The 25,099-nt window shown below is 37.1% G+C and overlaps 1 protein-coding gene across 3 annotated transcripts; it reads left to right on the forward strand.

Annotated features, from left to right (window-relative positions):
- Window positions 1-17,867: 17,867 nt before the first annotated feature.
- On the forward strand, window positions 17,868-24,651 carry LOC104592764 (auxin response factor 2A). Of its 3 annotated transcripts, none has more exons than XM_010252242.3 (15): window positions 17,868-18,848; window positions 18,930-19,042; window positions 19,267-19,362; window positions 19,498-19,554; window positions 19,655-19,810; window positions 19,905-19,989; window positions 20,318-20,408; window positions 20,495-20,659; window positions 21,565-21,684; window positions 21,804-21,879; window positions 21,959-22,130; window positions 22,275-23,215; window positions 23,325-23,515; window positions 23,645-23,850; window positions 24,013-24,651. In XM_010252242.3, exons 1-14 carry the CDS (start codon window positions 18,713-18,715, stop codon window positions 23,823-23,825), a joined length of 2,580 nt encoding a protein of 859 aa, XP_010250544.1. In that variant the 5' UTR covers window positions 17,868-18,712; the 3' UTR covers window positions 23,826-23,850; window positions 24,013-24,651. The 3 variants fall into 3 exon arrangements, with proteins under 3 accessions (XP_010250544.1, XP_010250545.1, XP_088756217.1); XM_010252243.2 differs by having other exon boundaries at window positions 18,323-18,848; window positions 19,256-19,362; XM_088900091.1 differs by lacking the exon at window positions 20,495-20,659 and having other exon boundaries at window positions 18,332-18,848.
- Window positions 24,652-25,099: the final 448 nt, after the last annotated feature.

Here is a 25,099-nt window from a genome sequence, read left to right on the forward strand (position 1 = left end):
TGAAGAAAAATCGACCAACTCGAGTTGAATCGGACCGGATTGATCGGGTTGGTCGGTTTGGGTCTTATTATGAACAGTCCTAATATTTAGGTTGGAGGTCTACTCCAACTGTCCAATCCCTTAGGCTCAATTTGAAAGGAGTTGTAGGGTGCAAAATTTTGTATTTTTTTTATGCATTTACATTATATATATTTGTATTTATGTTTTTTTCAAATTGAACCTTAATTAAAAATAGAAATAAGAGACGGATGCTCAATACTTAACGTTGAATCCATCCATCACAATTCACAAAACAGGAAAAAGGGAGAGTTTGAATCTACACCACACCATGATCCATACAATTTACAAGTTAGAAATCCCTAGAGAGCGTGGCCAAGTAAGGCATTGCCTAGGTTATTCTATGATTTGATAGATATTTGCCTAGGTTATTTGTGAGTTGACAAGAAGAATACAAGTAGTACTGGTCGTTGTATGATTGGGTGGCATTACTCTAAGGTTGCCCTGCCCATCCCCGGTTATTATTTCTCCTAGGCAAAAAGGGGTTACTGGACTAGTTCCAATGTGTTGTCACACATTTACCTCCACAGAATGCGTCCCAAAAAATGCCCCACATGCATATCTCCCAAATTTGTCATTGGGAGATATTCCCAATAAACGCTGGGAATGTGCTGTGGGAAAGCTGGTGGTTTTGTCATCGTCGTGGATTTATGATTTATCACATCACAAAAGCGAAATTCCTTCCATAATTTTCAACGCGATGGCGAATTAACTAGCCTCAAGGTCCAAAAGACATGTTCCACTCTTTCAAATGTCAACTTCAACGCTTACAACCGTAGTTTTTAAAACTGGACCGGACCCGGACGGTTGGACCGGAAAAACCAGTAACTGGTCCTTTCCTAATTTTCAACACAAAGGTGAATTAACTAGCCTCAAGGTCCAAAAGACGTGTTCCACTCTTTCACATGTCAACTTCAACGCTTACAACCATGGTTTTCAAAACTGGACTGGATCGAACGGTCGAACCAGAAAAATCAGAAATTTCATTTTTCTCTAAAACGGATTTTTGCCAAAAATTGTTGATTTGGTCAACAAACCGCTGACCCGGAAGGTAGAACCATTCAACGGTTTTGACCTTTTTTTGTCATAATGGACTGATCGTTCGGTTCAAACGGTCGGACTGTTCAACCCGGGAACCAGACCCCTGACCAGTTCGTTGTCCGGGTCAGTTTTAAAAACCTTGTTTACAACTTCTCTACCAATCAAAATAAAAAGAAAAATAACCTTGAAAATTTGCTTGGAGATGGAGATAACAAATTTTGACACTCGCTCCCCCCACCCCATCCCACCTCCCTGAAAACCCGCCCTATTTTCATCCCCGATTCTAGTCCATATGTTCTTAATTTCTTATGTGTGAATGGATGGATATTCATGATTTGGTTTATGCTGCATTTGGAAATTATGCAAATGGAGTGTAAATCCCAGTTCAGGGTAAATTTGCACTTTGGTTCATTTTTGCTTGTGTTTGGCAACATTACATTTATGCATTGGCAAATGACAGACCAATGCATATTTACATTGATAATAAGATGTAAAAATACATGAATAAAAAAGAAATAAATTTGCATTCAAGTGAGTTTTTGATAGAAAAAAAAAAAACATATGCTTTATTGGAATCCGTATTTGCATCCATTATAGCTAAAAGTCTATTTGGTAATAAGGTAAATTTGTCAATGCAAAACTAACCCAACTTTACAATTTATATAAACCATTTTACACTCTACATATTTGCATTTACACATATTTGCATCATTTCCAAATGGATATTGAGGGATGTTATGATGTGACCATTCCACACAAATTTATTTGGGGGTGAGAGGGAGTAGGGGTAGAAGGTAGAAGGGGATTCTTTGATTTAGCCACGTGTTCAACCCTAGAATCCACACACAATCACGCATCAACCCTAAATTATCACTTGTACATGTCGTCGTTGTGAGGGAAGCAAGAAACCCTCCATACAAAAGTTTTGTGCGTTGCATGAATGATATTGTCTATTCTCATCCCATGTTGCCATGATTGAACCAGTGTGGGGTTGAGGGTTTGAATTGAAGCATTTCAACCACCTAGCGTGGGGTATAATATATGTCAATTGACCAATAAAGAACATGAAAAAATGTGAGAGATGGCGGGGTGTGGGGCTCATGATTTCGATCGACATAGTGGATGACACAGACACTGTCCATCATTTCATCTCTTATCAGCATCCGGCAACCAATTTTCGAATCTAATTATGGATGCAATTAGAGAGCTTAGACTCTCGCCGAAGGCTCACCACTGTCTCTCTTGTTGCATGAGGGTTCAAGGTGGTTAGTGTAGTTTGACCATCAATCCCCCCATCCATGTCCGAAAGTGCCAACAAGGGTTCCTACGTATCGTGTAGGAACAGGCGTTGAAGTTGTTGCATATTTTTGGAGTAGTAATACTTTAGTTTCTTCTTATCTCTTACCAACTTTACTTATATATTTATTAATTTGTATACAGTTTATTATTATTATTATTATTATTATAGTGTAAGGATAGCGACTCACGTATGTCCATGTCACAGGCCAGGCACGAATTCACAATTGCACATCCATCCATGACCCATCGTCAAAAGGCAAAAGATACCAGGTTACCCTTTCTTTCTTATCATGAAAGTTAAAATCTCCGATCTCTTATAATATAAGCAATTACGACTTCAATATATATAAATGTAATATTATTGGGAAAATCTATGATGCAGGAAAGACATGGTATTGGAAGAGTTTTGTCCAATCAAAACCCATTTATGAATTTTGATAAATAACACCTGATTGGATACCAATCTTTTGTTTAGCATCAATGCCTTTGCTCTAGAAAACGGTGACACATTAGCGCCACATTAGAAAAAACAGTACTCCAAGAAACATCAATATATTTAAAACCATTTTTTTTATAAAAAACGATGCTCCAAACCATGCCTTGGAAATCGATAAGGCATGGTTTGAAGTAACATCAAATTTGACATTTTCTCATATTAGAGATCATTGCTACCAACGAAGACATGATATGACAATGACATGGACTTCGTATGATGGGTATCGATGCTGAAAATAGATTGTACAAAACAAAAAATATTGTTATTACTTCATAAAACATTCTATCCGACAATAATTTATTTCCAAAAAAAAGACACCATTTAAAAATACTTCCACCCACACATCAACAGCACCGTATCTGCAATGCCAAACATATACCAATTTTATGATTCTAGTTAAGAAGTTTTGCGGATATCATATCTTTTCAATATCATAGTCAAATCCAATATTATTACTTATAACAACAACCCATTATTTTATATATACACGTGGAGCAACATTTGAGCAACACATATACACTGATGGGACCCACCCCACCCTAGACCCAACCAACTTAATCATGCTTAATTAACCTTTTCAGTCATCTCCAATTTATTAATTACTAACTAAACAAATATACTTAATATGATGTTCTCTTAATTATTTTAATCACCAAACCAAATTTTTATATACCCTTCCATCCACACTCCCAGAATTCTTGCTAATAAAATTTGAATCGCCATCATTATTCTTGACTTTTAAATGTTGCGTTTTAATTTATGCACATGATGTTGGATGGATGGATGGGTGGACGAACCGTGGACGCTTTGTCCCCCGCAACTCTTTCATGTGGTGTCTGTCCTCCACCGTGCACATCGCGCATCATCATACAAACCTACGCGCTCCACAAACGAGAAGACGTGTTCCCTCCTAATCGCTGATCTGATCATTAATCCATGATTAGTTGAGGCGGGGAAGGAGACATATTATACATACTACCCCTCCCCCCGTCCTGTCTTCTGTCTAGTCTAAGCTACTCTCTTCCAACTTCCAACCTCGCTCCCACCCGCCAACCTGCTTACTTTTCCTCAAAGAACCTACTTGCTCAATACAAGTGCGACAAGTTTATTATTTACCTTAGTTAAATATATACTGATCATGATTAATTAGTATAATTATGGAATTAAAATACCGATGACGTCATGTCCACCGAATGCCACGATTATATTTAATTATTTTTATGACCCCGGTGAACCTCGCCAAACCAGACACAATGTGCGTGACGACTGACGAGGTGACTCAACTATTAACCTATTCGAGGAACCGTCCAAACATACTGGCTTAGTGGGTTTATCTACGGCTCCCACGTATCCTTTTAAGGTAGGGTTACTATGACACGTGGACTATCTTTTCGAGGGTTTAACGCGATGAAATACAAAATGTGTGGCGTAAGATAGAGTTGGAGTCCACTGTTTTATCTTTAACATAATTTAAACCCGTTTTTAAGTCCGTAACTGAAAAAGATAGAACGATTGACAGACGAATGACGATGTTCTATCATATCTATGTATGTAAAGGTGAATGGGAATAAGTAAACCGGGGTTAGATTGAACCATGGGTTACTTTGACCAGGGTTTAGGGATATTGAGAGAGAGAGAGAGAGAGACATGCTTTTGGTCTGTAAGTCAGATGTCAGGAAGTTGAGAACTGGATTTGTCCGTACTTTGGGGGCAAATCTGGGACCCGCATGAGTCAAGCCGTCGGTGAATGTTCGCTGAGTAGGAAGCATTTACATAAGTGGGTCTACGAGGTTCTGCGGGCGGTTTTCAGCCACATGGTCGATCAAGTGGCAAATGAACCTCTCCATTTTTTTCGCTATTTTCACAATTAACCCTTTTTTTTTTTCTGATCTCCTCTTCTCTTTCTTTGTTTCTTTGCTTTTGCCTATTAAACCTCTCCTGAACTTTGACTTTTACAAAATTTTCCCTTTACTTTTGTAAATAAACATGCAACGTTTTATCAGAGATTATATTTAATATTTAAATTATCACTATGCCCTTGCGATCAATATGTACAGCGAACATATGGGATTTTTTTTTTCACTTAAGCGAACCAATGAAACCTACTGACAAAGCGAATCACCTTTTTGGAGTAATTCAATAAATATGTATCTCAATCAAGTTTTTTTGGGTAAAAGTATAATTTTAAAAAATTTAAACCATTACTTAGCATTTTTCATCAAAAAGATAAAAAGAGGGAGTATGTTTACATATTTATTTGAATGGAAAACGTACAATGCCAAATGCCAAAAAAACATGGTTCCTTAAGAAAGTCTGTCAAGAAACATAGGGGAGATTTAAATGATTCCAACATATATTAAAGGGTTAAATAATCAATCTAAGTTCAAAATCTCCTTTAATAACTTAAAGGTCCTGCTAGCCTATGAAATATACAATAGCTCAGGCTGTGGGATAAACCTAGTCTCTCACTTGTTGGGAATTGAAAGTGGGATGCATACCAATTCAAAGGAGGAGGGGTTCACATAATATATAGCCATTCAAGCAATAGATCCATGCCCCTCCCTCACATGCAATTTTAAGTATGTCTGCTTTAACCAAAACACAACTTGGCAAGTGATAGTTGTATGTCAATTTGTATTAATCGACCCAAAATGACAAAAGTAACAAGTAATTCAATGTGCCCACTTTTCACTATTAACCAATAAGTATTTTAGTCAAGTGTAGACATGTTTATCAGCCGGGTTCGGGCTTGGCTTTTGCTAAATTTTGAAAGGGTCTAAGTCCAATACAGTGTAAAGTCAGGCTCAAAGCTCATCCCGTGAACAGGTCTAATCATATATATATATATATTATTTTTTATGAAATAAATAATCAAAATTCAAAAATCTTATGTAAAATAAGTGTGCCAATAAATTATTTATCTAATCACATATGAATTGCCTCTAAACTATATATGTCATTAGTGGTGGTGCTAGAAATCCATCCGTGAAATTTCACTAATATCTACAACCACAGGGATTAAGGGATTTTTGACAATATGGTTGATTTTGTTTTTGAAAGCAAAAACAACTATCACGTCAGTAAAAACAAATTGAAAATAAAACCAATCATATTGTCAAACACCCCTAATGTACCAACTAGTTTGTCCTTATATTCTCTCGTCTTGATTGTAGCAACACTAGGACATGGTTTTAAGAAACTGAAGCAACAAGGGTGGTGAGACACAAGCCAAGCCTCAGGTGAGGGAGGGTCCGCCCAAGAGGCCAAGACCCTGCTTCGATCAAGGTTTAAAGTGTCGGCCCGTATTGGTCGATATGTATCATTTTGGGAGATTCCCAATACGCCCATTAGAGGGTGTATTGGGGTTTTGACAGGTTCAGTGGGTGGAGGAGCCTTAAACCGGCCCCCCTAAACCATTTTTAAAAAAATAATAATAAAAAATAAAAAAAACATTATCGATATCGCTTGATACACCCCTACCAACGTTTCGGGCGTATCGATATTTAGAATCTTGGCCTAAATTGCATTATCTATGACATATGAGATATGCACTTCAAAGCCTCATAGCTTCATCTTTCAAGGTTTAGCTTGATAGTATTCATTTTGTCTGTATTTGGTTTGATAGAGAGGTAGAAATATAAAGTTGAGGACAAGTCCTTAAGGCTTAATTTGGAAAGAATACAAATACAAATATGTACGGTACAAATACATACAAAATAAGAATTTGCGCTTTACATATTTATATTTGTACTCTTTCCAAATTGAGCCTAAAGGAATTTCATGAAAATTTTTAAGAAGTTTCCGTCAACTTTATATTTCTCCCTTATTTTCTATTATATAAATCAAGCATTAAGGCTATGTTTGGTTTGAAGGAAAAGGTACGAAAAGGAAGGAAAAGGTCAGAAAACTTATACAAAGTTTGTAAAGATTTCACTACCTTTTCTTACTTTTTCCTTCAAACCAAACACAGTGTAAGGAAATTTTTGTTGTATAGTTTTATACTTTTATTGTCTGCCCATATGCATTAGTTTGCAAGAGAAAAGTTTAGTTGTTGGGAAGTTTCTTCCACATGACTCGTCAACCCATTCAGGCCCCTGCCTTGATTCTCATTTTAGTCCAAAGAATTTTGAGTTCTATCAAAATCTCTCACTTGGGTCCCTTTCCAAAAATATCTTTCTTTTAATCTCTCGCTTAAGATTACATATCAAAATCTCTAAGTCCATTCTTTTTGTGATAGGGATAAGAAAAGGGGCTACACAAAGAGGAGGTAGAATATACTAACTAGCGGTGTCCACGGTTCAGTTAACCGAACCATGGGCATATTTTGCAAACTGAACTGGTGGTATTGGTTTTTTATTTTTCTTAACCAAAACTGAATCGGTACCACCGATTAACTGGTCCACCAGTTTTGGCTTTTGACTGGTTTGGTTCTTTGGTTTTCGGTTTTTTATATCTATAATATATATTATGTAAATATATATATAATATTATATTATAAATAATAAATGACATATAATATATTTATAAATAGATTATTATAAATATAATATAAGTATATATTTATATATAATGAATATATATTTATATATAATATATAGAAAATATGTGGCATATATTAAATATATATACCAGTCGGTTTGGTTAATCGTCAATTTTTTTAGGTTAACCGAAAACTGAACCGATCCTTCGATTTTTCAAAAAATCCAAATTGAACCGAACCGATCGGTTCAATTTTTCGGCATTTCGATTTTTCATGGACACCCCTAATACTAACAAATCTATCAAACTAAGTTAGCTTTTTAGGCTGTATTTGGTTCTAATGCAAATAAATTTATACTGATACAAAACCATGATAATACAAATGATTTGAGTGTAAATTCTGACTCATTTTGTTTCAAATTTTAACTTATTTTGTTTGATTGCATTACAAATGACATAACTTAAGAGATATAACAAAATAAAATAAAATCCAAAAACAAAATTAAATCAGAATTTGCACTCTTATACATTTGTACTAGTACAATTAAAATTTGCACTGCAACCAAACACAATCTTAAGATATTAAAAAACACTCATGAATGACCTAAATCGACTAATACAAGAACACCCCCACCTATCTCCTAGACAGATGAAGACAATCAGCGAGGAGACATGTAGGGTCATTCAGCTCGGAGTAGTGACCAAAGTTTGCCAATCAATCTGCTACGGAGTTAGCTTCTCGAAATGCATGCACGTTATTTAACATATCATACAAGACCTATAGTAGTTGGACCAATCAACTACAAACTAAAGAACTCCAAACTTTATTCAAGATAGCCCCCCCACCCCACCCCACCCCACACAGATAAAAAACCCTAAACATAAATCCATTTTTGGTTGCCAACAGAAAAACTACAAGAAAATACAGAAAAAAGAAAGAAAGAAAGCTATAATAAGAAGAAATTAAGACAGAAGAAGGAATACTTCCTCTGCCTACCAGGAGGATAAAATATATAAATAAATTGTGGGTGGCTTTATTACTGAAAATAAAACCATTCATATTAGCCAATACTCCAATTGCACCATAGAGAAAATCTTATTTCAAGCTAAAAACATACTATATGGATGGATGGAGTCTAAATGATAAAGCTAATTTATTTTTTATTTTTTATTTCTGGATATTAGTTCCCATATAGTTGAAATAAGGCTTAGAAAATGATGATGATGATTTCTTTGTCAACATTTTAATTTTGGGCGTTTAGACCCCATAATTTTTGTACATCATCTTTCTCAAACACAAACTTTTTTCTAATAGTCTTTTTGTCCCTGTGGGATCTAAAGGCTGCATTTGGATGCAATGTAAATCAAGAATCGATGTAAATTTTACATTGCTTCGGTTTTGTATGCGTTTGGATGGAATGTAGTTTTACGTCAATAATAGATGTAAAACCTCATCAGGTCTAAAGTTTTACATCGATAATCGATGTAAAAACTACATCGATTTTATCGATGTAAAACTTTAAATTCTTCCACCCATCACTATTTTCAAAAAAAAAGCAACGGTCACTTTCTAGTTCAGTGTAAAACATCATTAGTGTATTTTTACACTGACGACGTTTTACACTGATTCCAAATGCAGCCTAATGGACAATGCAGCTACTATTTTCCCTATGCTCTTGCTTGGTTTGGAATTTTCACCTTTTATTAATTTTATTTTATTTGTCATCATTTTGCCCCATACAACTTTTCACTCAAATAAATGGTTTAAATACAAGAGAGAAGTGCTACTCAAGTGGTGCTAATTGATGATCAAGGCATAACTTAGGTTGTGTTTGGTACCACTACCATTTCTACTTACAACATTTTAGGTTGGTCAATACTATATGAGAATATATTTTTACCACACTGCTATGAGTTATTAATACAATATTTGGTACTATTGTTGTTTATCATAAAATATCCAATTTAGAGGGTGTTTGGTTTCATGAGCATTTATTGAAAAAACATTGCTACATTAGCGCCACATAGGCGTTGGCATTTATTGTGTATGAAACCACTGTTTAGTTTCACTGTTTATTAAATAAACACTAAAAATCATGGATTTTTATGCACAAGGCAGTTGGGGAAACGCCAAATTCTTCTTCCCCAATGCCCCAACATTTCTTGAAACGAAATGCTTATGTGGCACAATTTTATGGGGTGTTAAATTGAAGTGGAAAGTAAACAATATTTAAAGTAATGCTCAACCAAACAATAAAAGCAACAAACGTTTAAAGTAAAGTTTTACAAATAAACACTCAAAACAATAAACTGTCCATCTATAAACACTCACATAACCAAATGTATAATTAGTGTTTCTACTATAAATGCCAACACCCAATCTAATGCCCATACTTTTTTAGTTAAGTGATTATCTGGTACGATGTGACAAGACAATTTCTCAAAATTTTGTATTGACCAATCTAAAATATTGCAAATAGAAGTGACAATGGTATTTAATACATTTGGTAGCATAACTTACATGGTGCTCTCCGTGAAGGGGTTCTAATTTGTTCCTTGTGGATGGAGCTAGGGGAATTTCAAATTCTGGGCTTATAATTTTTACACATCATATTGATGCTTTTGTCTTTGTTAAAGCCATCAAAAATGAATTGGCTAACCCTGAATTATTGAAGGTTTAAGCTCTAAAAGGATATATAGGCCATAAGAGGGCTAGAGACCTCAGTATTTCCCATATTCATTTTAGAAGGAGAGATGCGCATAAACTAATCTTAATCTTAATCCTGTTTTCTCATATTCATTTTTTTTTATAACACTTCATTTAGGCTACATTTGGAAGTGATATAAACCAAGATTGATGTAAATATTTACATCGGTTCGGTCTTACAGGCATTTGAAAGGAATGTAAATCAAGATCAACATAAAACTCCACTCCAATTTAGATTTATCGACATTTGGATGAAGTGTAAAATTTCATCACATATAAAGTTTTACATTGATTATTGATGTAAACATTACATTGATAAAATTGATATGAAACTCCACACTTACTTTTACATCGATGAGGTTTTACATTGATTCCAAACAAAGTCTTAAATCTTTTGTTTCTTATATTTTCCGTACAGTCAACAGAGTTGTTCATACTATCTTAAAATTTGGTTACAATGCCTCCATGACTATTTTTTGGTCTATTTCTCCCGATTTTGTCAGGCCCTGAAGGTGATTTGGTGCAATAAATTTATCTACAGGTTAAAAAAAACAATATTAATTGAACTAGAGATTGACACTGAACTCTTAGCAATGCATCCATCGTTGAACTGTTACATGGAATTTGTGTGAACTAACATGTCATGCTAGGATTTAGACAGTAAAAAATTTTCCATATAGTTTGAGACCCACGCTCTAAGGGATAAGAACTGAAGCTTTTTGCTAAGTTTATTTAATTGATTTAGAACACTTAAGTTTGATTTGTAACTGTGTTTGGTTGCAGTGCAAATTTATTTGCACTAATACAAATGCACGGGAGTGTAAATGTAAAAAATGCAAATTTTTGTTCAAATTTACTTTGGATTTTACTTTATTCTGCTACATGTCTTAATTTACTTTATTTGTACTGTAATCAAACAAAATAAGCTAAAATTTGAAACAAAACCTTGTATTTTGTATGTATTCGCACAGTACATATTTGTATTCCTACTTTTTTCAAGCTGATACAAATATGTACAGTGTAAATACAGGTTTAGAAATGCAAAAAACAAGATTTTGTACAATTTTTAAACTGAGCCTAAGACTCTATTTGGTTGCAGTGCTATTTTATTTTCACCAGTATAAATGTTTGGGAGTACAAATGAAAATAATGCAAATTCTTGTTTAATTTTGTTTTAAATTTTACTTTATTCTGTTTGAGGTCTTATTTTACTCCATCTGTACTACAATCAAACAAAATAAGGTAAATTTTGAATTAAAAATAAATCATAATTTACACTGGAATCATTTGCGCTATCATGATTTTGCATCAATACAATTGCAACCAAACACAGCCTAAATTACCAAAAAAGCAGGACCACAAATGATGTAACATCTTGAAATATGCTGGGTTTCTTTTTTCTTTAAGAACATAAAACTCCATTTTATTTGTTTGAAGGAAAAGACCTTTTTCCGAAGACTTTGATATACTTATATTATATAAGAGTAAAGTGAACTGAAGTTCTTGCCAACATTGGTTGGGGAGTTATGTCTTATTTGCAGATAAATTTGAATCCATTGATCGTTTTATTCTTATTTTACTCTTTTTTTCCAAAACAATCTTTTGTAGATAAATGGGTCTTGTTTGGAGTGTTATTTTTTTTTCTTTATTTACCATTACTTTTTATTACTTTTGCAAAATAAGGAATTATGATGTTATCTTCGGTGGTATCCACTTCAGATTGTATGTTTCTCCAAAGATTGAATCATTCACGCATTGTATTTCGGGTAGGTTTTCTCTGACTGTGAGTATTTGGGCCCTTTGCTGGAAGGCGGAAGCAATATGGTGTAACTTTTGGTGACTTTGGTAGTATAAACTGTAATCTTACCGAGTAACAATTACACCTTTTGAATGGACTTGGAGGAATTTTGTGGACTAGAGACTTAAAGCCATTATTAGAAATAGGTAAGGGACTGTTTTATAACAGTTGAAGTTGCTGTTCTAAAAAGTTTACTGTTTTGTATTTTAGTTGTTAAAATTATTAAAAAATAATTTTTTTAAAGATATAGTAGTTTATTCAATTTCAGATTTAGCCATTAAGGAGCCCACAGCCTCCTTAAAAGTCCTAATAAGCTTTTGCATCCAGATATTGATAATATAAAAACCTTTTGGTTATGAGGCGTATTTTTCTATGCAAAGACGAATTGAAAAAAACCAAAAAATTCTACTTAGAGCTTCTCGAAAATAACTTAAAATCGCCAACAAACCGTGTGGAAAGATGTGCCAGACCTAAACTTTTATTTTCTTTTTTGCTAAAGCCACTAAAAGACAATGTGAATTGGGATTCACATGGAAATTCAAATGCATATCAATTAAAATATCCACGTATTTAAACTCTTGTGAATTGAAATGTTATTATTTGGGTAAAAAAATGAGAATTCATTCACTTGGTCAAAATTAGTTTAAATGATTGTTAGATCACTCTCACTGACTGATTAATTGGTTTATTATATTTTTAATAAATATAGAATTTAATAATACTCTTGAAAAGCAGTTTTGAATTCCACCACTACTACTACTTCTAAACATAGAAAAATTACGTTTTTGTATTAAACATTGTTTTTATGTATTTTATATAATTACTTTTCTTATATTAAATATTATCATTATTATCATTACAAAATCCATATAATTTCTTATGATTTACTTTAACAATTATATCTACATTCTCTCATTATGTATTTGTTAAGTTATGTATTTCTATTTTTATATATGACTTCTCATGGTTTTTAAAATCGACCACGAGACTGAATCGGTCATGGTCTGGTTATTGGGTTAAACGGTCTGACCATTCAAATCGAACGACCGGTCTATTCTAACAAAAAAATTAAAAAACGGTCAAAACCGTTCGAACGGTTAATCGCCCGAATCAACGGTTTGCTGATCAAAATCAACATTTTTTTAAGAAATCCTAATTTTAGGGAGAAACGAAACCTGTCACCTGAAAACCATGTGACTTCTTTGTAATTAAATACTCAGATATCTTAAAATGAAAATAAAACAATTAAACAAACAACCAGAAAAATAGTGATAATAAATTCAGGGCGAGGGTGCTTGGAGACTTGGAGTGGCTAGTGATATTTGATTGCAATGTACATTTCATCCCCCCACCCACCCACCCACCATTCAACACGAGCATATGATAATTTAGGACCATCTTAATTTTTTAATTTTATTTAGAAAAGTCAAATGATTGATACGGGGCGGGCTTGGGAAGAGTTTTTAAAATTCTAGATCCTACTTGCCCCAAAACCCGTAGCGGGTTTTTTAAATGCAAAACCTTCCTCGCATTCAAGGGTAGAGGTAGGTTGGATTTAGAATCTACATCTAATTTCTTATTATTTCTTGTCATATATAAGTAATAAATAAGTAAAATAACAAAAAATAAACAATCAAATTTCCAATTATTTGATTAAAACATGTACGGAACATATAAACTATTAATTATCTTTCACGCAAAATTTAAAATATTATTAAATTCAACATATATATTTTCCAATAATATGTGGATCGGGGAGGGTCAGGTTTAGCCTAATACTATACCCTACCCGTACCCATACAGGTTATAGAATACCAAAACCTGTCCCCACCCCTGATATGGACGGGTACCCACCGGGTAGGGTAGAATTTATCATCCCTAAAGATAATCAACCCTTTAACCCGCGACTCAGTCACTTGGGGTGAGCATTTGATTTATTTGATTAAAAACCTATCCAAATAAACCAAAATTTTATAAACCGACATCATAAAAGGGAAAATCAAAGTGAAGCAGATTTTTTTTAAATACCAAAATAACCAAAACTGGAATTTTCGATTATATGATGAAATTTGATTAATTTGATTTTCTCAGTTAACTGAATTTCCAATTCTGAAAACTGTTCAAATAATCGAATTAACCATACCGAATAATGTTCATCTTTACAATCATTAAAATGGTACCTTGTCCGGTTCAAGTCCAACAACATTGATGCATACAAGACCCAAGTTGGTCATATTTCAGGTTATTAATTTCCTCCTCCGTTAATGGTATTTGAGAACCTGTTGCAGAATGTGGGCAGCAGAGTTTTTCTTAGGCGGGAAAAGAAAGGGCTCTCCTATAATTGACAACAAAGGTCTTGCTTTTAAGTCATTTCTGTGATGGGTCCACCCTACGACTGATCAGTGGTGTTGGTAAATGTATGTCCTTGATTCTTTGGGTGCGTACTCAACAAGGTTCATTCAGGCAAATAATGTATCTTCATGTTGGATAGAAAAGCTCAAGGACTTTGTGGGTTTCATCGTAGATTCCATGTAATTTAAAAACTTCTGTTCTGTCCCATATTCTTCCCAAAGGCCAAAACTTCATCACCCGATACTACTGTTCAATTATCCATGAATTAATGCCTGCAGTTTTCAATCCTTCTCTAAACAGGAGAAAAATAAATAAAAGCTATGAATTAAAGGCTGAATATCTCAATTTTGGAGATTCAGAGATTGCACGCATTGATCCCTTAAATAAATTTAAGCTTCAAGCAGAGTGTAGACCCCTCCTCCGTTTTCAGAGTATTAATATAATAGTATGGATGAAAATGACAAACAACACAAAAATGGACTCCCTCACCCATCTTCTTTTGTATTTACATTTCATGCTAGAGTTAATCTGAGGATCATTTTTGTGCATAGAGACTAACTTGAAGCACCACAATATATAAGCACCCTACATAAAATGGATTGAAGATTTTCACTTATTTTTCTTCCATAATTGAGCTATGATACTTCTCCATGGGGAAACTTTGTTTTCATTATCATTTACATCAAAAACAAATTTAAAGGATTGATAAAAAACAACAAAAGTATTTGTTGCCAAATAGATGAAAATACTACTGAAATATCCCATGTGACCAAATTGTTGCATAGTTTATTATGAAAAAATAGGACCTACAACTTGCTTTAGCCAAAATGGAGTCCCAGTTGGCGACCTGCCTCTACCGCCGACCTAGCGACCTACTTTTGCTGGCGACCTGTCTTTACCGCCAATCTGGCGACTTACTTCTGCTGCCAACCTGGCGACTTGCCTCTATCGCCAACCTAGCGACCTGCCTCTGTTGCCAACTTAGCAACCTACCTCTCTAGAAGCTTGCCAGTTGTCTTCAAACCTTCCGAGATCACGCTGCGTAACCGTAGCCCTTATCCTCATCCTACCCGAATAAGAGGGAAACGGTAAGCCTTATTAACTGGCACATTATCCTCCTTCCAAAGCAAAATGGACCCTTACGTCATGGGCTGAGAAATCCATGAGCGTTTCGCGAGACTCACGTCAACCCAACTATATAAGGGCATCAACCCCTGAGACCCAGGTGGATGCGCAATTTAGTTCTTGCAGGTCTCCAACTCTTTCACATTTACCTATTTTAAAAATCTTTGATTCGCTAACTTAAGCATCGGAGTGCCCACCCCAAGTAAAGCAACCCGAGAACTCTGACACTATTTCCTTGTAGGTCACATCAGAGCCACATCTCCAGCTCGTCACCACTTAGCTAGACATCAGAACCACCTCTCCATCTCGTCACCACTCAGTTAGGCGTCAAAACTACATCTCCAGATCGTCACCATTTAACTAGACATCAAAACCACCTCTCTAGCTCCTCACCATTCAGCTCAGTTAGACTTCCAAGCCACCTCTCCGGTTCATCACCTTTCAGCCAAGCATCTGAATCACCTGTCAACTGGGAATTACCAAAATGTACATCATCTCAATGTGCCGACCTCAAAAAGGACTACCGCTGAACAACTTATCCTACAATACAGTTCTAAGTTGGTTCCAAATTTAAGAAGGCGAAAACAGGAAAAGGAATATGAGCACATTTCTTCTTTCCATTTTCATTTTTAAGCTTGATATTCCCATGTAGTTGTATGTACTATGGTGTGGTCATAAGCTCACAAAACGGATGTAATACAAAACTAACATGAACGTTGAAAAGAAGCACTCGCATGTGTGTATGCTCGAGATATGGAACACTAGTTCAGTTATATGATTGAAATTACCAGTCTACCACGTTTTCAGCATTTCGCACGCGCTTGCAAATCATGCAGGCAGCACGCACATGCTATGCCTAATTGCCTATACGCCATTGCGATTTGCCATGGGCTGAGATGAGATGTGATATAATATCTATATGTCTGATACCATTCCTGGTTTCTTATTGTTTCATTATTAATTTCTCCTACCTACCTTTACCTCATTCATCCACTTCCACGATCCAACACACACTCTCTCCCCCTCTCTCTCACCACCTTACCTTTCTTCCAATTTCTTCTATGTTGAGTTGAGAACTTATAGATTTGACATATCCACACCACACGTAGACGGTAGACGGATCTTTCAATAGAGTCATATCTCATCCTCATCCATCTTCTACGTAGTCAAACTACATTATCATTATCATATGATATCATCTAATGTTTCTGATTCCTTTTTTTCTTGTGATAATAATATATAAGGGTAATTTTTGGGTTTAATATCAATAAAAGTAATATTTTTAAAAAAATTTCAAAAATAGGTTAATTTTTTAAAATTAATATCAATAAAGGGCAAAAACACTATTCATTATATTCTTCTTGCCATTTATTCACCAGCACCGTTGCCCGCCATCGTCGTTCACTACCGCCTTCGCCTCCAGCAACGTTGTCGGAGGTGGCAACAACGGCGCTAGTAGTCATTTCTCTGACCAATGCCGCCGCCTCCGCCCACCTCTGCCTCTGACAACGTTGCCGGAGGTGGGTGAAAATAGAGGTGGTGGCAGTGGCACTGGGTAGAAGAATAATCACCAGCGTTGCCGCCGTTACCTTTGCCTCCGGCCACCTCCAACAACGTTGCCGAAGGCAGGCAACAGCGGACGGCAATGGCGGGCAGTGGCGGACGGCGGTGCTGGTGAACAAATGGCAAGAAGAAGATGATGAACAATGTTTTTGACCTTTATTAATATTATTTTTAAAAAATTAACCTATTTTTTATTTATTTTTAATATTACTTTTATTATATTAAACCCCAAAAGTTGCCATATATACTATTACCCCCTTTTTTTTCTACTTTTTCTTAACTTTGACCAACTTGTTAATTAAACGGCTATGAGTCTATGACTCTTTTGTTTCCTCTTATAATTAAAAAAATAATTTTCGCCTGATTAGAGTGTTTGCCGAATCCGGATCTCCTGCCCACATTTATGGGGTCACACGTGAAGAACATCTCATCCTCTACCGGACTCGTATTCGCCTATACATACATGATTCACGCATACCGGTCGATACTGTTATTTACATTGCCTCTATAATTTTATTTTATTTTTTTAATCTCTCTCCCTCTCATCTTTTCTTCTTTTTTTTCTGTGACAGAGATTCCCCCGTCTGGTTGATTTGGACGATACACAACTACTAAAAGACAACAACATGGGTCCCACTTCACTTACACTCTCAGGAATGCTTTTCCCAACAAGGCTACGCTAACACGTGGCTCCCCTGTAGCTGTCGTTGCCCTTCCCGTCACCTCCCTCCATTTTCTCGCAATCAATCGCCCCCACTCTCTTGGCAGTTTCCCTAAATTAATTTACTCAGACGGTTACGATGCTAACAAGATTACAATCCAACGGTAGACAATTCAGCGTTGTCTTTTTCTCTTACCTTCTTTATTTAAATTAAAAAAAAAGCACGAGAACTCGAGAGGAGAAGCTTTAAATTTTAAATACATTGGGTTCGGTTCGGGGGGTATAGTTCACGCACTCGGTGCATAAGGGGCTCCGTCATATGCTTTTGCGACACGTATTCTGCGCAAGTTAACGCAACGGACGCAGAAGAGCCGTAGGCAGAAAAAGTAACTATGGTTAACTTGCACCGATGTGTACACTAAAGCCCTCCGGTTCCCGCCAACTCTGCCTGTCTAACGCACGACAATTCCAAGTCACGACCATTTCCCCCAAAAGAACAACATCTTGCGATTCCGTCGTAACCTAACGGTGTTAATATATCTTCCAGTAGTAGGAGCCCACGTGTAACGGCCTTTCGGTGAGCATTTTTTTGGATACCTTTTGGTGAGCTCTTGCTAATAATCCTGTAGTCACCAGGTGAGAAGGTTTGGTGACCGGAGCTACCGGTTGCTGACTGCAGTTAAAAATTGACCGCGGTTGAAATGATTGCATGGGAGAATTTGACCCGCGGTTAAGGGTCTCGAAGGGGGGCAGTCGAGACTACTGTGTCTGTACGAAGGTGATGGCAGCTGGCTGGACCTCTCTCGCTGAGAGAGTTGCAGAGGAGGGAGAAAGCAAAAGATAGAAAGAAAGAGAGAGAGAAAGAGAAATAGTGACAGCAGATGAGGAGGAGAGAGAGATCGAATAGATGGCTATTAAATCGGCAGAAAACACTAGTAGAGAAAGAGAGAGCTTTCCAATCTAGGGTTTCGGAGCGAATTCTTCTTCTGTTTGAGGACCTTTGCTTCATTAGGATTCCTGTAGCTCGAATCGGGTCTTTGAGTAGGGTTTAGATTGATTGGGATTTCAGAACACAGTGAGAGAGCTATAACTGTTGTTCTGCGGATGTGAGATTTGCACTGAAATTTCGCGGGAATGGCTGCATCGGAGGTTTCGATCAAGGGAAATGGCGGGAATGTCCACGGAGAGAGCTTCTCCTCAGGGTGCAGCGAGCCTACTAGCGGTTCGGAGACGCCGAGAGGGTATTCGAGCTTTCCGGGGACTGGTAAAGGTGAGGCGCAACTGGTTTTGCTTTAAGGTTTCGATGTGTTTGAGGGGCTTTAATTCTGATTTCTATGCTTTCGTGGTGTAGAATCTGGGGATGTGCTTTACACCGAACTCTGGCATGCCTGTGCTGGTCCTCTTGTGACTGTGCCGCGCGAGGGAGAGAGGGTTTTCTACTTTCCTCAAGGACATATCGAGCAGGTTTTGATTTTCTCTATGTCTTTTCATTTTTCATTTTTTTTTGGTAAATTCATCTGATTATTTTTGTTGATTTGTCTTGTGAACCGTGCTGCTGCATTTTTGCGCAGTCTGTTCAAGAATGGACGTCTTACGTCTTTCTCTTTGTGCGTGTTTTGGTGTTTTTTGTTAGTCTGGTTTTTGTTCGCGAGTGTTTGTTGTTGATGTGGTTTTCAGTTGGGATCCAGGTTGTGGCCTCGACGAATCAGGTTGCTGACAAGGAGATGCCGCTTTATCATCTATCGTCTAAGATCCTCTGCCGCGTGATCAACGTCCAATTGAAGGTTCTGTTTCAGTAATTATTATTATTTTTTTTTCGATGTCCCTGCTTCTGGGTTTCAATTTTAATACACCGTAATCGAGTAACTAGGGTTCCATGGGCTTCTTTGATATTGATCGAGCGGTTTTGTTTACTGTAGGCCGAACCAGACACCGATGAGGTGTTCGCTCAAGTGACTTTGCTTCCCGAGCAGAACGTAAGTTTCCTTCATTGTATCTTATTTTGTTTTAATTAGGGTTTTTATTGTGGATTTCTTGATGTTTAAGCCTTTAATTATTGGTGGGTTTTGGTGCCAGCAAGACGAGAACGCAGTGGAGAAAGAGCCAGTTCCCCCTCCCCCGCCACGCCCCCATGTACATTCGTTTTGTAAGACGTTGACTGCCTCGGATACGAGCACTCATGGTGGATTTTCTGTTTTGAGACGACATGCGGATGAATGCCTGCCCCCGCTGGTTAGTTTTCTTCTTTTAAAACTTTTTGTTGGTTGAAAATTTTCCTTAGTGTGGATGTTTTTCAAAATTCATTTCATTTTTGGTTCCCCAACAGGACATGTGCCGCCAACCACCAACTCAGGAGCTGGTTGCCAAAGATTTGCATGGAATTGAGTGGCGCTTTCGCCACATATTTCGCGGTAACTACTTGCATCCATTCTTCCGCAACATTAGTTCCTTGTTTTTCATGATTCGGTATGCTTAATTAATCATAGATTTTCCCTAAATCAAATGGAGAATTTTTGTAGCTTAGTGTAACTTGCTCAAAGATATTCTAGATTCAGCAAACTTGGGCATCTGTGCATGGATATATTCTTTAGAATGTTGAAGTCGTATACATTTATGTCTTCATTCATTGGGCCTTAAATTTTTGTCAGTATCTCCGTATGTATTAAGAGTGATGAACTGATCCTTTGGACATGGGATTCTTCCCTCTAACTAAGTTTGTGTCTGCTTTTGAAATACCAGGTCAGCCTAGGAGGCACCTGCTTCAAAGTGGTTGGAGTGTTTTTGTTAGCTCCAAAAGGCTTGTTGCAGGGGATGCTTTTATTTTTCTCAGGTTTGATATTTTTCTTTATGCTAATTATTTCGATGTTTCTTGGTTTCTTCTCATGTCTGATGTTTTGTGCGGTTTTATGGCTCTAGAGGTGAAAATGGGGAACTTCGTGTTGGGGTGAGACGTGCTATGAGACAGCAAAGTAATGTTCCATCTTCAGTCATATCTAGTCACAGCATGCACCTGGGTGTCCTTGCCACAGCATGGCATGCTGTCTCAACAGGAACCATGTTCACTGTATATTACAAGCCAAGGTGTGTAAAGTGCAGTAAAAATTCTGCATCTATTAGTTCGAAGTAGTTCTATTAATAAAACCATGGTAAAGCACATCCCAAATAGCAAATTATGAGAACCAAACCGAAATCAAAATTTTTTAAAACCGAATTAACCAAACCGAAAACTGAAAAAACCAAACCAAACAAACTGAAACCGAAAATTTTGGTTCAGTTTTTCAGTTTTAACCGAACAATACTCACCCCTATTAGTAGGCAAGCCCATGGTTTACATGGTTCTTGTGCTTGTTGCCAAAGAAATGATGATTATGTCTCGTCTATGTTGGGTGCTCCTGGGGTTCCAGAGTGTAGTGGAAGATTGAGCATGGTTCCATATGTGGTTTGGATGCCCGTGTCATTTGCACCCAAATAAGCCACGGAAATGCTCTCAATGTTGTTAATAAATAAACTTTGCTTTAGTAGTGCTTTTGGCAAAAAAATCGATGGCATGTCTCAGCTACATTGGGTGCTCCTGTGGTTCCAGTATGGTGGGAATTGAAATTGGTTGCACATGTGCAGCAGATGCCTTTGTCGCTTGCACCGAAGTAAGCCACAAATGCCCACAATGTGGCTAATATTCTGGTTTGTATAATCTAGTTTGCCAGATTTGTCTGTACTAAATCATATTGTTCTAGTACTGACACCTCATCAGACTTTGCATTTGGTTGAATATTTTATTCACATTGCCTTAAAGAATCTTGTTTACATGATTATATCAAGAAAATGAATGTGGCTTCTGTGTTTGCAACATTGCAACTGTTATCTTGCCTTGTAATGTACTAATGTTATGTCTTGGTTTTGTTGTTGAGATTTGTCCCATAATTTTGTTGGGACAAGGCTTGGATGACGATGACGATGTTGATGTGTCCTGTAATTTGTTGTCTCAGGACAAGCCCTGCTGAGTTTATTGTGCCGTTTGATCAATATATGGAGTCTGTTAAGAACAACTATTCTATAGGGATGAGATTTAAAATGAGGTTTGAAGGTGAAGAAGCTCCAGAGCAGAGGTATAAATTTTTTAGCTTCCCCAATGGAAAAACTTCCTTGTAGAGTTGCATTGTTGTTTTTAGGAATCTTATATTCTTTTTCCTTTTTTTTCTAATGTAATTTTCATGTTCCTTTGCAGGTTTACGGGTACCATAGTTGGCATTGGAGATGCTGACCCCAATAGGTGGCCTGGATCGAAATGGAGATGCCTCAAGGTAGGTATATCATGTGGTGTTTGAATCTATTTTCATTCAGTAATACAAGTTGAAATTGTTGTTCCTCCGTGTAATTTAGGTACGGTGGGATGAAACTTCTTCTATTCCTCGCCCAGAGAGAGTATCTCCTTGGAAAATAGAACCCACCTTGACCCCTCCTGCACTGAATCCCCTGCCAATGCACCGGCCTAAGAGGCCCCGTGCAAATATGGTGCCTTCATCTCCTGATTCCTCTGTGCTTACAAGAGAAGGTATTTTGCAATTTCCGTTTGTTTGTCCATCATTATTGTGCTGTGGTCTCCACCACCACTTATGCCCAAGAATGCTTGGGGTGGGGGACTTGGCCCCGCTTAATCTTTTGGAGATAAATACAAAGTTTTTGTTGCTCCTTCCAGGTTCATCTAAAATCACAGCAGACCCTTCACCAGTAAATGGGTTTTCAAGGGTCTTGCAAGGTCAAGAAGTCTTGACCTTGAGATGCAACCTTTCTGAGAACAACGAGTCTGACACTGCCCAGAAGCCTATTCTATGGTCTTCTTCACAAGATGATGAAAAGATTAACATGATTTCTACCCAAAGAAGATATGGGTCAGAGAATTGGATGCCTTTTGTGAGGCACGAACCAACATGCACAGATCTACTGTCAAGTTTTCGCACCATTGATTCTTCTCATGGGTTTTGCCCACCCTATATTGACCAAAGTCCAGATGAAACTAATCCAGTGAAACGACAATTCCAAGACAAGGAAGGAAAATTTAATTTGCTTGCCGGCCCGTGGGCAATGATGCCTTCAAACCCTTTGCCAAACATGTTGGAGTTCAGTATGAAGGCCCCTGCACATGCTGGTGATGTGCCTTCTCAGATGCCAGGAAATGTAAAATATGGTGGGTTGAGTGGCTATCCCATGGTACAGAATCTTGGAGTAGATCAACAGTCAGGAAACTGGTTGAGGCCTCTGTTGCCACATTCTCATTCAGAAAATCCATCTCATGTAAAAGGTCCATTTCCTCGATCAGAAGTTCTGCAACCTGAGGCTGTAAAATCCAAAGGAGAAGGCAGTTACAAGCTCTTTGGTATTCCCCTCATTTCCAAACCTGTCACATCTGAGCCTGCACTGCCACATAATACAAGGAATGAGCCTGTGGATGTCACCTACCACACCATCCACCAACAAGCGTTGGACTCAGATCAAAGGTCAGAACAGTCCAAAGGTTCAAAATCAGCTGTTGTTGCTATTGGGGGCAATGAAAGGGAGAAACCTTCTCATACTTCTCAGCAGTTTGCTAGGGATGTTCAAAGCAAACTGCAGGGTTCCTCAACCAGGAGTTGCACCAAGGTTCAACCCTTCCCTATTATTATCGTTGTTTTAATAATTCTATCAAGTTTGAAGGTCTTGACTTGGGATTCCATCTTACACTTTAATCAAATGGATGAATTGATTTCAGGTTCTCAAGCAGGGGATTGCACTTGGGAGGTCTGTTGATCTTACCAAGTTTAATGACTATGATGAACTGATTGCTGAATTGGATAGAATTTTCGAGTTTAATGGTGAATTAATTGCTCCCAACAAAAGCTGGCTGGTCGTTTATACTGATAACGAGGGGGATATGATGCTCGTTGGAGATGATCCTTGGCAGTAAGTGCTAACCCCATTTTACCATGTTCATATTTGATGATTATATGTTAACCTGGCCTCGGTTTCTTTAGTGGATGGGTTATCATTGGGTACCATAGTTCTACCATTTAAATATCTCATGTGTGGCAGGGAATTTTGTAATATTGTCCGCAAAATTTTTATCTACACTAGAGAGGAGGTACAGAGAATGAACCATGTTAGTCTTGGCCCAAAGATGGTCGAGGAAAACCCAGTGTTGACGGGAGAAAGATTGGTGGCAAAAGTGGAGATTTGTCCACTGGATGCTCCGGCAGCTACTGTGGACGACTGATTAGTTTTCTTCCGTATTTCTGTAGGTAAGTATTCGGGTGTTCCACTTAATTGTTTCTTGAAAATGACATTGCTGTTTTGCTTCTTCAATATAGATCACATAATCCTCGTTTTTCTACAGTTTGATTCTTTTATTGTTTTTCATGCTTCCTTCCCTGTCCACCTCTGATGTTATTCCACTTGTTCAGGTTGCCTGGCACTAGTGCGTTCGAAATTGCATGTTCTCATGTCATGAGAACTTATTGCTTTTGCTACCACTTGTGGGATTATAAACTATTTAATTCAACTTGGCCATAATCCAAGTATTTGGGCTAAAAGGTTTGTGTTCCGGCTGCCAACCCAACACTACCCTCCTTGGTCAGAGGTGGGACTGGCAGTGTAAGATAAGCATTACACTTGGGAGTAAATTGCTTTAACTATCGAAAAGTGGAATATGGAGAATTTATCATTCTTTGGTTCTCCCCCAGTGATTGAGCAGGATATTGAAGCTTCAACCAGACTAAACTGCAGCAAAGTCGGTTGTAGCTCTACCAACTTTATGGGCCTTTACATTTTACCCTTCGCAGATATGGCAGCACTTTAATTCTCCCCAGTTTTGGATTTTGTGATTTTTATCGACAATATAGCTTCTAGGTCTCTATCAAATTGTATACATGATATAAAATTATATATACATAAATTCTGCAAGCCTTGGCAGTTTAAGGCCTTGCATTCCCATTTATGTACAGTTTTCTTTTTTTTCATTTCCTCCACTTTTCTTCAATGTACGCTGACGAGAGTGTCATATCTCTTAATGATGCCTTCACTTTTACTGGTTTGCCTTCTTACTTTTTGATAGCAAGAGGCTTGGTGTATATTTATTAAACCTAAAGAACTGAATACCCAAACTTAGATCGATATGATGTGTTTTTTGAACTTCTGACGGTTAGTTTTTTTTCTTCTTTTTTATATTTCTAATTCAATGCCGTGCGAAAAGGGAGGAGAGAGATGAGTCCGGGGAGGAAAGAAAAAGATGATATGGACGTTAGTTAACAATTATCGATTTATCAAAGATGGGAGGTGGATCTAGAATTTGAATTATATTCCTAAATAAATGGACTTGGTAAAAAATGGCAATATTACCTGATATCCCAATTCGTCAAAATCCTCGTTCGGATGGGGCCGAGGGTTGGGTGTTTAAATGGATTTGGATCACCCCTGTTTGGATCTTTGGATCGAAATCAGATGATAGGAGCAGATCAGAAATTGGATAAGATTCAGATCACTCTTAGTCGA

Source organism: Nelumbo nucifera, chromosome 3 (genome assembly GCF_055504915.1).
Source record: "Nelumbo nucifera cultivar China Antique chromosome 3, China Antique-T2T, whole genome shotgun sequence".
Classification (NCBI taxonomy): Eukaryota; Viridiplantae; Streptophyta; class Magnoliopsida; order Proteales; family Nelumbonaceae; genus Nelumbo; species Nelumbo nucifera.

What these genes read in the sequence shown, in the direction of transcription:
- LOC104592764 (XM_010252242.3), top strand. Translation starts at nt 18,713, where the DNA reads ATGGCTGCATCGGAGGTTTCGATCAAGGGAAATGGCGGGAATGTCCAC. An exon ending in TGATCAACGTCCAATTGAAG is followed by an intron (nt 19,363 to 19,497) that starts GTTCTGTTTCAG and finishes TGTTTACTGTAG; the next exon opens with GCCGAACCAGACACCGATGA. An exon ending in CTTTCGCCACATATTTCGCG is followed by an intron (nt 19,990 to 20,317) that starts GTAACTACTTGC and finishes TTGAAATACCAG; the next exon opens with GTCAGCCTAGGAGGCACCTG.